Source organism: Corvus moneduloides, chromosome 1 (assembly GCF_009650955.1).
Source record: "Corvus moneduloides isolate bCorMon1 chromosome 1, bCorMon1.pri, whole genome shotgun sequence".
Classification (NCBI taxonomy): Eukaryota; Metazoa; Chordata; class Aves; order Passeriformes; family Corvidae; genus Corvus; species Corvus moneduloides.
The window spans coordinates 18,556,503-18,570,367 of NC_045476.1; the positions used below are offsets into that span (position 1 = coordinate 18,556,503).

The 13,865-nt window shown below is 36.6% G+C and overlaps 1 protein-coding gene across 7 annotated transcripts in view; it reads left to right on the forward strand.

Moving 5' to 3' along the window:
* The window catches only part of MPP7 (membrane palmitoylated protein 7), a 159,393-nt gene that overhangs the window by 111,216 nt on the left and 34,312 nt on the right, over window positions 1–13,865 (forward strand). For all 7 annotated transcript variants that reach the window (XM_032113221.1, XM_032113155.1, XM_032113451.1 and 4 more), the window contains 4 exons: window positions 1,918–2,049; window positions 10,209–10,290; window positions 11,378–11,463; window positions 13,273–13,347. In XM_032113221.1, coding sequence (XP_031969112.1) covers window positions 1,918–2,049; window positions 10,209–10,290; window positions 11,378–11,463; window positions 13,273–13,347 — 375 coding nt within the window. The remainder of the gene's footprint in view (window positions 1–1,917; window positions 2,050–10,208; window positions 10,291–11,377; window positions 11,464–13,272; window positions 13,348–13,865) is intronic.

Here is a 13,865-nt window from a genome sequence, read left to right on the forward strand (position 1 = left end):
CTTTATATTATTTTCATCTGTTTTCTCTATCTGCCTGATTGTTTTTAAACTGCAATATAGAACCTCATTAAATTGAACCAGTCCATGAATGTGCCCTAGCTTTATGTGGAAAAATGTAATTGCAGAAGACTAGTTTTAGAAGTCTTAACTGTAAGTAGCCTGAAGTAAAAGCAAACACTACTTTTGTTTTAGTGTATCTTTGATATTTCACATACATCTTTAGAGGACTGCATGTGATTACTTGGCTTTTACATATGTAATGCATCACAATAAACATTTCCAGGAGGATCCATAATTGCTAGCCTGAGGTTTTTAGCTCAGATCTAAAGTAAAACTGATCTTTTGTTGGAGGAAGACGGTAATTTCTGATGGTAAGTAGTATAAATTCGTAACTGTTATTGGGAAGAAACCCAGAAATAATTAGTGTGTTGAAGTGTTTTTATTAAATTGTACAATGTGCATAAAAATTCGTAAAACAATAGTAATTTATCACGAAGCAGGCACGATCTTCTTGTGTGTCTATTTTGTTGAAGCCCTAAGTTTAAATTTAGACTTCAGAACTTGAAGATTACCATATGCTCTTTGCCTTCAGCTTTTGACATGGTAGCTGTAGCATTGCCTGGAAATTGTTTTCTGTTGTTAAAAGTTTCCTCCATTCAGAAAATAACCCCCTGGAATAGCATAATGGAAGTGTCATGCTTTTTAAAAACATTTGTGTTATCCTTGAGAACATAGAGTTTCTGGTCATTTGTGTACTCAGTCAAATACTGTCCACCTATTAATAAGTAGCAAGGAAACTGGCATCAGAGAAATGTAGCCTTTTTCTGTCCTTTATTAAGAAAAGCTGTTAAATATTCATGTAGTGAGAGGAAACTACTTGAAAACAGAAGCAACTGAAAGCAGTAGATAGAATTATATGTATGGCTGTTGCTGTTGTATGTGGTACATTCTACAGTTTTCACTGCAAAAGTTAAAGCATTACTTCACCATTTTTCACCAGTTTACAAGGTATTACAAATAATGAAGATCTTTCAAAATAGAAAAGAACTTCACGAGTTCTGTATCCAGAAAGAACTGTGAATTTTGTGTTATCACTGAGATTTTTTTTAGCCTTGGGAGATTGAGCTTTCTAATTTCCTTTGCCTTTCAAGATTCTTTATTTCCTGAAAGTTCACAAATTATTTTATTTTTAAGATGGGACCTTTTGTCAATCTTTGTTAGGGTTTTCTTTGAAAAATCTATTTTTCAAGCTATGCATGAACTGGAGAAGCAACAGAAAGAAAGGAAGCAAGAAAGACATATAACAGGTGATTGATAAGCACCTGCCTAAACCAAATTGTTTCAGTAGTATGTTCCTCAATCTTAGTTAATTCTATAATAAATAAAAAATTCCTAAGATAATTTGAGGCTCACATGAAAGGAATCCAGTAACCAGGTAAGCTTTCAGAGCTCCTGTGAAAGGAAGGTTGGGTAACAGCTTCCTGTCATACATCTTGTGCTTGGACAGAAGTCTTGGAAAGTGCTTATTTTGCTTATTTGTTTCATAGGACTGCCTACTGTATCAAATAAACATTTTACTTAGGGCAAGTATAATTATTTACTTACTTCTGGAGACTAAGGTTTTTTCCTGTTCATAGTTCTTGTAATTTCAAGCTAGCATGCAAAGCATGTGGTGTTTTTGTATGTATGAAGACAGTTCTCCATCTGCAATTTACTAGTAGCATACACTGTATATATGGAAACATATTCTTTATGGAGTTGTTTCATCGGTTTGAAATGAAGTACAATTGTATACAAGAATTCTATTCAATCTACTTGCATCAGTGTAGTAGAGTCAAGGTATAAATAATATCCTCTGCTTTGCCTTCCCTAAACTTTTCAGATGCCAAATAATATACTGACTGTTAATGTTTCCAGGCTTTGCTCTCTGTACATGATACTGTTGCTCAGAAGAACTATGATCCTGTCTTGCCCCCCATGCCTGATGATATTGATGAAGAAGAGGATTCAGTTAAAATAATTAGGCTCGTCAAAAACCGGGAACCGTTGGTAGGTAACTCTGTCTTTTGGTTTGGGGTTTTGTGTTTGCATGCAGGGTGGGGAGTGCTCAGATTATGAACGTGGATGGGTGATATTAACTTGAAACATGGATAGACAGACATTACACATGGTTATTTGTAACATTAATTAATACACTTGTGACTTCCATTCACAGTCATTGTTAGTAAAGCATATGAAATGAATAATAAGATTTTGATCATCATGGTGTTTAAGCATTATATATGTGGGCCAGTCTGAGCATTTGGATCAAATATGTATTTGTCTTTTATCTTGAATTCAAATCATGAGCTTACTTTAAAATGAGAGACAGAGAATGAATCCCCAAAGAAATCTTGACCTGTGTTGTGAACTGTGCCTGTTAGCATTCATGTAAAAAACCATGACCTTTCAGTACACTGAAAAGAAAGCATGAAAACATATTTTAAAATACTTGAATTGAAATCTGGGCAAATTTAAGATGTCTGTTGTTGTACTTTGCATTATGAATACTAGAAAGTTAATATCTTCATGGGGATATCTGGAAAAATGAAAGGACTAAACCTAGGTTGTATTACAAGAATATTAAAATGCTTTACTGATTTGGTTATTTTTATTTGCTGTAGAGTGAGAGTCATCTTGTATAAAATTTAACTATGTTCTTTTTCTCCTGCAAACCAGTAAGGGCTTTGTTTTATGTTATACTGAATATTTGTTTTAATGGACAGCAATCCTGGAGAAATACCTGCAAACGTACTTTGAGAAGGTCATCATACTGTACTTGAGATGACAGTGGGAGAGTGCTGCTTCTGTTAGACATACAAGGGTAGCTTGTCCCACAGTAGATACCTTACTATCACTCTTAATTCTTGATGGATTTCTGGCATCAATAAACAAGAAATGAGTTTTCTTAATGACTGACTGTAGGTACCCATGGGCATAATTGCAAGTTTGACCATATGGAAAGTTCTTACTTTGTTTTAACATACTAAATATTTTTTCTTCAAATATTTAAATCACAGCTTTAAGCTTTTTATATTTTTTTATCAAAGAAATTCCTTGAGAAAGAAAACAAGCTTGCTTTAGGATTTAATATCAGCTTATTCATTCTGAAAGGTATGTGGAGATTTGAACATACCGTATGAAATGAAGTCTAATTGAGCAGCTTCTTTTTAGTGTTAATTAAAACACCTTTTTTTAATTTGTCAGAAAAAGCTTAATAAAATCTTAACTTACATAGTTTCATGTTACAAACATGATTTGTTACTAAGACTTAGGAGTTAAATACTGTAAGTTAATAGTATCTCAAAATGGATTGGATAATAGTAACTTAAAACATAACTCAGATATTTTCTGAAAACTTCTAAGAAATATATACATTGTATATTGGCTTTTGAGATTTTAAGCTCTCTTAAAGGGACAAAACCAGTTGCTTAAGCCAAAGGTTATCCTTGAGCTGTTTGTCAAATTCCACTCTTGCCTCCTCACTCCAGTGGGACACTGAGCTGTTCCAGATACCTGTGTGTCTATTTAAGCCCAGACAGCAGCGCAGCCCCACACAGCCACTCACTCATTTTCCCCAGTGGGATGGGGGAGAGAACTGGAGGGATGAACATGAGAAAACTCGTGGGTCGAGATAGACAGTTCAATAGGTAAAGCAAAAGCTCCATGTGCAAGCAAAGCAAAATAAGGAATTCGTTCACCACTTCCCCTGGGCAGGCAGGTGTTCAGCCATCCCCAGAACAGCAGGGCTCTATCACTTGTAATTGTTTCTTGGGTAGACAAAAACCATGACTCCACACATCCCCCCTTCCTTTTTCTTCCCCTGGTTTTATTGCAGAGCATGACAGCATGTGGTGTAGGATATCCCTCTGGTCAGGTGGGGTCAGCTGTCCAGTTGTGTCCTCTCCCAGTTCCTTGTGCACCCCCAGCCTCCTCACTGGTGGGGTGAGGAGCAGAAAAGCCTTGACAGTGTGTAAGCACTGCTCAGCAACAGTTAAATTATCCCTGTGTTATCAACACTGTTTTCATCACAAATATAAAACCAAGCACCATAGGAGCTACCATGAAGGAAATTAACCCTATCCCAGCCAAAACCTGTACAATCTCTTAAATCCACACTTGGCACAACTCTTGTGCTACAGAGGTAACAGAGAGGGGGTTTTAGATCTTGTACTAGACATGACAGCAGCCATGGAAAATATAAAACATATGAGCAAACTAATTTCTGTAGTTCAAGACTGCTTAGTTTATTTACCGAAGTGAAAACAGCCTTACAATGGAATCTGTTGTAGACCTTTTATTAAGAGGAGGCAAAGGGTGGGAGCTAATTGCAGCATACAAGTACTTGAGAGTGGGGAGCTCACAAGGACAATAAATTCAAACTCCTCAGCAGTGAAAGATGCTAAAACATGGGGCAGTGGTGACAAGGTGCAGCCCTGGGAGGTTTAGACTAAGAATTGACAGAAGTATTCCATTAGTTAGGAAGTCCAGTACTGGAGCAGACTAACCACACATGTGGAATCTCCGGCATTTCTAAGGTTGTGCTTTATCTGTGTGGGAAAATTATTTGTGATCTTTCCAGATCCTGAGCCTATCTTGATGTTTTATTTTTGTTAGAGAAGAGCTTATGGTGAGTCCTGTTACTTGTTCTCCAGGAAGAGTTCAAAGAATATAGTGTCCTCCTCCTCTTCCATAATGCATGTTCAATCCATTTTAGCATTATTCATGTTCATGTCAAACATTAATTTCTTTGTGTCAGATTTACAGCGACTTACTGTGACACCATCACCACAATACATAACAAACCTATTATTTGTGTCTTTGTCTTCTCTAGATTTTTTTCCCCTTAGGTGGGGGTGAGAAGAAACATGGATTGTAATTCAGATAAGGTCTTAATGAAATATAGCATGGCAGAATAACTAAAGACAGGCTTATACTATGTATATTAGCTCTACTGTGTTTATGCTTCCCAAAGTTATTTTACTAAAGGAAGCTAGACCATGATCTATGTTTACTAAACTAATTATAATTTCATTTACTATTTATTTGTATGTCTTTTCAATGGATTTTCCTTCAGAGCTTGCTCTGAAGTCTTGGATATTCTTAGTAGAGATCAAAGAGTCTCTACTTGTTCTGTTAATCGATTTGCTATTCTCCAGTCAAAAAGTCTGGCTTCCGCTTGCAACATTGTATCAGGATCCTACTTCTGGAAGCAAGTGAGCTTGGGATTGGAGGTACTACACAATATTTTTACTGGGATAGAGATTGTCTGGTTTCTTGACTTGAAGATACTGAGCTCTTTAGACTTTTCTTCCACTCCAGACACAGTCTCATATTCTATTTGTACCCAAGCAGTAGAGATTGTTTTCCTGCAAAGCCATGAACTTTACATCAGTTGCACACCCTGGACATTCTGAATTGCATTTCCTTTGGATGACTTTCAACCGTGCTCACTGTGAAGCAATTCAGCACTCTCTTAACTTCTTTGGAATATACCTAGTGACCATTTTTATATAAAACTGCTCCACATTTCCTCTTGTGCTCCTGTTCATGCTTTTCTCTGAGTTAAGCACCTCACCAGTGTTCTAAGCAGGGGTTAATAATATATTAATGAAGCCTGAGCTCCCAGGAGTAATCATTTCAAAAGAGAGGGAAACACATGGTTTGTAGGAGGGCCTTCTGTTTGCCAGATTTCATCAATTCAGAAGTCAGTGCTGAACTTTCCCCCAGTTTTTTGAGAGAGGTGTTTTAAACTTTTTATTAATCCTTCCACAGTATTGGGTTTGGCAGTTTTTTAAGGCTCTGTTAGCAAATGCCATTCCAGCAGCGTCTCCCTCAAGTGAGGTGACATTGTGTTAGGATGTTTTATTTTAACAAAGAAATTTGGAACATCTCTGAACCTTAGATAAAGAGAAGTAGAAACATCTCTTTTCAGAGAGAATCCAAAATTCACTTGTCTGTAATTGGGCTTTTTATCAGAGAGCTTGGAGAGCTTTTACTTATGCCTACCTCTCCAAGGCTTTTTCAGCCACAGCCCTGTTCCTAGTTAGCATTTCTGATATCCGGGATGAATAACCATACTACCAGGAGTTCAGTACCTGGCCTCCTACTACTTCCAGCTTCCAAATGTAATACTCCAGGTTTGTTACAGCTGTTACTCTGAATACAATGCTTCTTCACATTAAGATGGTGGCTTCTTTGTCACAAAGATTCATTTCACATAAATCTGGCTATTTGAAAACTGACGTCTATGCCATGCCGTGTCTAGAGTCAAGAGAAAAATAGGCAGCTCCAGAGATTGGCCCATGCCATCTATTTAAGATTCCTGACTTAATGAAAGGACGATTCATTCTCCAGAGCTACAGAAGTAGCCTGGACATGTAACTTGAACTATGTACCTTATTTCCATAGCTGAACTTTGTTGAAATGAATTTTGGTGATTTAAAGGAGTCATTTGTATGTTCTGTCCATGCAGATGCTACGGCTTTCACTTACCTCACACTCTTAGTCCCTGTAGCTCAGTTCACGTTAGTGGATGAACCTAGCTGGTTTTTTGGTGGGATTAATTTGGACGTAGGGCTAGCTTTAGTCTACATAGTCTACATAAAAGTGCATATCAACTTTTAAACAACTCCTCACTCTAAGGTAGGTAACTGATACTTGTATTTGCACTTTCAATAGAGAATGAATTAACATAAGGCTTATTGAAGTACTTACTTGCATTTATCATCTTTATGTGCTTTTGTTTAACAGAGGGGTATGCAAAAATATTACTGATGTTTCAAATTCTCTTATTAGTAATATATTTTACAGGCTAGTTTTTCTGTCTTTAAAAATAAAGACTTAAAATGTTTATATTCTGGAACCAGCAGATAAATGGATGAACTAATAAAGCTCACATCTGTGAAACCCTGAGCAATGCTTATCACTGAGTGGTACTACATTAAAAATGGAGGGGGAAAAAAAAGCAGCTAAAAAACAGTGAAAGAGCCTTGCTGAAGGAGCTTGTATTATTTTTAGTGCTTTTGTATGGTATACCTTTAAGCATTTTCTCAGTCTGATCACCATATGGCTCCCAAACTCCTTATTTTTCCCTTTAAAAGTATTTTAAACTGAGCTATGCTATTACATCTGTATATGTCTCATTTAGGGTAACTTACACTTTTGGCTCACAACACCGAAAATATTTTCCAGGTTTCAAGGTCCAGTCTAACCTTCTTCCATTTTTAAAGCTCTAAATGAGGAGCTGCACTGCACATGTAACAAAGTACTGGAGCTGAACATCTTATAAGGAGAATTTCTTGCCAGATTATATATGCCTCACAGTTTAAGCAGGGCTGGCAGCAGGACAAGAGAAGCTGCTTTTTCAGAAAATCAACTCCTCAGGTTTTCAAAAAGAAATCCACTTGTGTTTGATGATTTAAGAGTTCTAAATTGGGAATAAAGTAGAATTTATAGAACCCTCTTCTTAATTTGTGTACTAAAGGTACAAATACATAAACTCAAATAGTGTTTTTCATGGGCCTGCCCATTTACTTTGGGTCTGCCACAGAGGAGCTCCTGACAGTGAGCAAACTTGGGTTAAATAATTTTCCTGTCATTTTGAACTTTTGTCCTTTGTTTGAAAATTTCAATTTACCTGTTATCTTCATGGGGCCATCTTTCAGATCACTTAATCTGTGCTAGGAGAATTAATTTTGTGCCAGTAGTGATAATCACATACAGCATGAAGTGACTGTTCCACTTGGACAAGAACCTTATTGTTACTTCCAGATGCTGTTTGGGTCAATAGTGTGGTCTTTGATTGCACACAGGTTTTTTTCTAGGATCTGTCTAAAAAGCCTGGCGAAGTGAAGTACCACTTTCCAGATATCAGCGTGGGGCTGGGATAGTGGGTGATCACAGGGGAGGGCTGTCAGTCATTGCTTGCCATTTGCATTTGGTGGCATTTCATTGTGTTGACTTCTAGGTAAAAAGCATAAAGCCTTTCTCATGAAGGCTCTTTCCTTGATTAATTAGGAGAGCCTGTTCTCTATGGACAGTGTAGTGGAAATGTCCTGTATTTATGCCTCTAGCGTCCTAATCTTGCTTTTTTTTCTTTTTGATGGATATATTCAGAAAAAAAAAAACCCAAAAAATCCTTTTTACTTTAAAACAGGTAAAACATCCCAGGTATTAATAATAAACTTTAAATTAGTAGCTGTTGCTGCAAGGTCAGAACTTAATATTGAGACATAAGCTAGGGGGCTTAAGGCTGTTTAATAGATTCCTAATGATATGCAATTCTTTTTGCATGGAAGTCTAGTAATGAGTTCTTAAAGTGAGATTAGCTGCAGCTAAATCTATATTTTTGAAACTCTCAGACTAATTTGAAACTGTTGTGAAAACAAGTGCATGCTGATATAATTACATAATAAACAATACATAAGAATAAGGCTGGCAAATTGCAGAATTACTTTGCTTATAGATAGAATTTCAGACTAATAAATTTAGGATGTAAAATGAAATGCACAAACATAGCACATCAGTTTTGCCGTGGTGTGCTGGCTGCTGTTGAAGTTTCAGTCAAAGTGAATGGTGACTGTTTTTAATTTTTTTCTATTTGCTGTAAATGCAACTTGCATGCAAAAAATGTAAATCAATCTCCCATTTTTTGTCTTCATGACTTGTGCTGTATTTCAATCTTAGAGGTAAAGGGAAACAAGTTTATTTACAGTCAGTGAAATTGCTAACTGTAGAAAAACCTCAGCTCCGTTATTTGTATAATTTTCAGCTTTATGTTCATGAAACACTTAAAAATTGAAGTAGTGATAAATATGATGTTCATGTTTATTCTAAACACATATAGGAAGGTAGCTATAAAAGCCATTAAATTACTCAAGGAACTTCCTTAAAAAGTATTTCTGTACCTTACTCCAAGCACAACACTTCTCTGATGGAAGGAAATTTTAACCAGTGATGGCAGAGTGCACGTAGCACTCAGAGGTGAAGTAGTACTGTTCATTCACTAATTGCAAATATGGAAATTTTCAGAAAGTTGACTTGCCTGACAGAGTCCTTAATATCTCTGTTGATTAACAAAGTTAGAGCTATTGCAGGTAACTAATTAGATTCATATGGGAAAGTAATCATATGCAGTTAAAAACCTGATGGACAAGGCATGCTGTTTTTTTCTGTTGTTTTTTGAAAATACTGAATCAAGTAACCTTTTTGGAGGTGATTATGCAGTATGACTTACCTAGTTAAAATTCCCCTGTGTTGTTCTGTGAATTCTGTCTCCCAGAACAGGGCCAGCATTTCCTCCCTCACTCTCCCAGTTCTGCCTGAAAAGACTGGCACTGCAGCTGAGGCAGCAGCTCCATGCCTCTGTGTCCCTTCTCACTTGGCACTGCTGCTACCTGCTGCTTCCCAATCACCTTGTGCCCCTTTTCAGTGCACCCTCACAGTTCTTGTTACAAAGGCATTTTTCTCATCTAGACAGCTGTGCATTGGAAGTTTAACGACACAATGTCATTTTACCTCAGTGCCCTGCGCTGTCTATGCATAATGTATGAAAACAGCCATGACTAACTCAGGAAATGTTCCCTTCTTCTGTATTTCTGTCCTGTGAATATTCCATGTGAGCCCCAACACTCAAGGACATTTCTCAAATTTGTATTTGTTTATTGATAACACTGTAAAGCAAAAGGATGATCAGTGGGTGCACAGCCAGTTCTGAGCATGAAATGTAACAATTATGAACAGTGATATACCTTCTGTACCTGTAGTATGTTGTATGGCCTATTTTCATGTGGGAACAACAATTTATCAGTTTGCAGCAGTAGTTTAGTTAAATTTTAGCAGCAGACTCATATAAGGTATGCTGCAGTTACCATTAAATTGAAAAGCAAACTTTTTCCATCATTGTCCTTTTTTCTTTAAACCTGTGTACTCACAGAATGCATGAGTTACTTCTGATTGAAAAAGAAGACAAATTTTAAGAGGACAGAAATAGAGCAACATATTTTGTATATTCTTTTCATAAGCAAGTATCATTCCTGGTTTAATCACGTGTTAATACAATGTCAGCTTTTTGCCATTTTACATAGCAAATGTTTTTTAGTGTAGTGTATTAAAATTATGCTGAGATTAACCAAATAACTTTCTTTTTTCTTTTTTTTTTACTGAAGGGAGCTACTATTAAAAAGGATGAACATACTGGTGCAATTGTGGTGGCCAGGATAATGCGTGGAGGAGCTGCAGATAGAAGTGGTAAGGTGTTGCTGGTTTGGCACTAGCCATTCAAGTTCTAGAACTCAGAACAAGATGAGATCAAATGGCATATTTTGTAGAAATTAAATACATCACAAGCAGAAGTATTTGGGCTCTGGACAGTTCTCCAAAGTGATAATTCAATACTGCTGAAAGTATGCTGATTTTTTTCCCTAATTCAGTTGCAGCAAGGTATCTTTGAGTTAGTGGATACAGAGGGATTTTTATATATATATTGTGGTTTGTTTCCAATTGATGACATCCACTTATAAATCATAGAATATGCTGAGTTGGAAGGGACCCAGTAGGATCATCAAGTCCTACTCCTGTCCCTGTGCCAGACACCCCAAGAATCACACACCATGATGGGATATGCCAACTTGCTGATGGAGGAACTCGTGGTGCTGACATTATTTTATATTAGAATATCCATTTGGAGTTTCAGCTGGTAGTTTTCAAAATAACAGCACATCTTTGACCACCATAGTTCAGTTTGGGATGCTCAGTGTCTGCAAAAACTTAATCGAGAAGTCCTGAATCATACACTAAGGTGTCTTTTTCTCTGAAGAAAATCTAGGACAGCTGTGTTTCACTCTTAGATGCAGTCATGGAGTAAATCTAGATACACATACATCGATAGATAGATAGATTAGATAGATAGATAGATTAGATAGATAGATAGATAGATAGATTAGCAAGCATTTGTGCCACAAATTAGCACTCCCAGCCTAAGTGATCTTTGCACTACTTGCAGCTGTCTAGCATTAAGAAAGTAGTATGAGTAGAAAAAGAATTGGCACAGATATTTTTCAAACAGCTGCATGAAAGTCTGGAGAAGTTGTAGAGAAGGTGGTACTAATTTTAGGAGGAAGACAGGGAGATGAGTTAACCAACCACCTTATCAAATTTGTCTGAGAGGACAGTAGCTGTTACATTCACCATATATTCCTGGTTTTAAGTTAGAGCTTAAAGTATATGAAAGTTGGAGCTTAAAGTGTATGAACAAGGGAGAAACAAGCTGAATGGTAATGGCAGTTTATGTGTAATACATAGCTACAGCTTCACAACTTCTCTTTTTCTTCTGTAGGGCTTATTCATGTTGGTGATGAACTGAGGGAAGTCAATGGGATTCCTGTAGATGATAAAAAGCCTGAAGAAATAATACACATTTTGGTAAATACCAAGCATTTTAAAATTAATTTAGAAGAGTCAAGAAAAAGTAATTAGATTTATGATTTCTACTGTATTTCTTAGAAAAAAAATATATTCTACTATGTCTTTTCTTCCAGTGCCACGATTTACAAACCTGTCATTTCTCTTAGAGTGATTTTCCATGCATTACATATATATGCAATTATAGATTACTTGTAAAGAGTTAAAGACAGTAATATTGCCATAAATATATTGCAGAATGTTGCAGACTTCAGTTTATAATCTACAGATTTAAGGCCCACCATGATCTGTTGAGTTTAATCTATTTTAAATGTATTCATTAATAACTCATTAATAACTCATTGTCACTCCATGTGACAATTAATAATACAAGTACTAGATAGACTGGTATATGAAGATTTTATATGACATTGATTTACAGTATATAGCCATAGATATTATTCTGTCTGTGCTCTTCTAAACTGAAGTCTCTAAAACCAGCCTGATTTCTCATTATTGAAACACTTGGAAATTAGCTAATTTAGACTTTCTCAGAAATATTTAATATTTTTACATCAAAGAAATTGATGAGGTTCATGACAGCTCTGTTATTCTTGCTGTAGGCATTTCTATATACATAAATACCTTGCTGTCCTTCTGAATTGAGTAGCTGTCTCACAGTTTTAGTTCAGTAACCGAGATGATTCATTTCAAGTGCTAGCCTGCTGATATTCATTCTTGCTTTATGGTTTCACGTTCCCTACAGAACCATAGCTTCCTTCAAAAATTAATATTTTAAAATGTCTAGAAACAAAATACCACTGGAAAGGTGTGAACAATTTCCCCATTTACCTTTTTGAGGTACAGTATAAACATCAAAAGCTAGTTAGAGCTTGTTTCTAAAGTAACAAAACTATGGATTCCAGCCCTACGGCGGGTGAAATAAGACCTTGGCTGCTGCCTGTCAAACAGTGAGCCTTGGATTGCAGACATGCCAGCAGAAGAATGTCTCACTTGGTAGTGGACAGGCCTGTTTCCATTTTGCTTAAATCGTTGGCTGTCTGTAGCACTCTGCTCGTTTTATGAAACTTGTCGGCTGCATGCAATAGTAGCAGAGCCTCCAACTGATTAGCACTTCCTTCAATAGCAAAATGTCACTGAGGCAGTGGGAATATATTGTGGTTAATAAGTAAAATGCAGCCAGACACACTTTAAGTGGGATATAAGGAAAGATGAATGGATGAGGTGGTTGATGATGGCTAACTTGTTTAAGATTTATAGTGGAGGGCTTTTTTTCCATTTAGTACATGTAGTCTATTCAAATATGTTTTTCTTTTCTAGTTTCTCAAAGTTGCCAAGAGAATAAATCCCCCCCAATAGCTCTATATGATAAATATGGCACAAGCCTGTTTGAATTTTTCTGTAATTTTTTTTTTTTTTTGAAAAATGAAATGTTAGTTCGATTTTTCCAGGGATGTCCAAACTGTGCCAGGAGTCCAGCAGTTGCTTCTAATATGCATATATTTTAGCTGTAGCATTTTCTTCTGCCTTCAGTACAGAAGTGGGACCTCTGAACCATGCAGGTCCCAGTTTTTAACGGTCCATCTGCCCCACCAGAGAAGCAAATAAACCCAAGCATTTCAAGTGGGTATTTTAATTTTTGTAGTACAAAGTTTGGTTAGGTGAAGGTGTCAAACTCCAGAGATCATGCTTGGGAGAGGATAGACTCATTATATTTTTTTTAATTCATTTGAATTTTTTCATCTTCTAAGATTTCTTTGAAATGTATAGCTTAATTCTCAGTGCATTTTCTTTTCAAATGTTCACCAGGCTCAGTCTCAAGGAGCCATTACATTTAAAATTATACCCAGTGTGAAGGAAGAAATGCCAATGAAGGAAGGCAAGGTAAGCAAGACTATTTCAGAAGCCATCACAGTAACTGTTATGCTGAGGATGATATGTATTTTTTGCTTGGATGACAGAACCAAGATTGTGATTTATGCCTGTGGACTCAATTTTTGCAACATGCCAATTTATAGTACACTGTACGCTTCAATACACAGGTGCTGAATTTATGATTGGGTGTAACATGGTTTTTAAGCCTGAACTCTCAGCTGTGTACTTGACAGGTAGTCTTACACCTTTTGCAAGGACCTGGCTTGGTTCCAAGTACTCCTGCCATTGTTCACTGGGTAGAAGACACTCGATAGCATCTTGGTTCAACAGAATCTTCTCTGTTCCTCATATGGGCACACTATGCACCTGCAAAGTCCTGCTTGCCCTGAGTCACAGAGCCTTTAAATCCATTGAGGCTGCAGTTGCAGAAGCAATGAGTTGAACATTCCCGTATGAACTTCCAATGCTAGACATCAATAAGAATGTTTTGCAGCAGTAAATGTTTACATTATTTAGTTCAGTGGTTT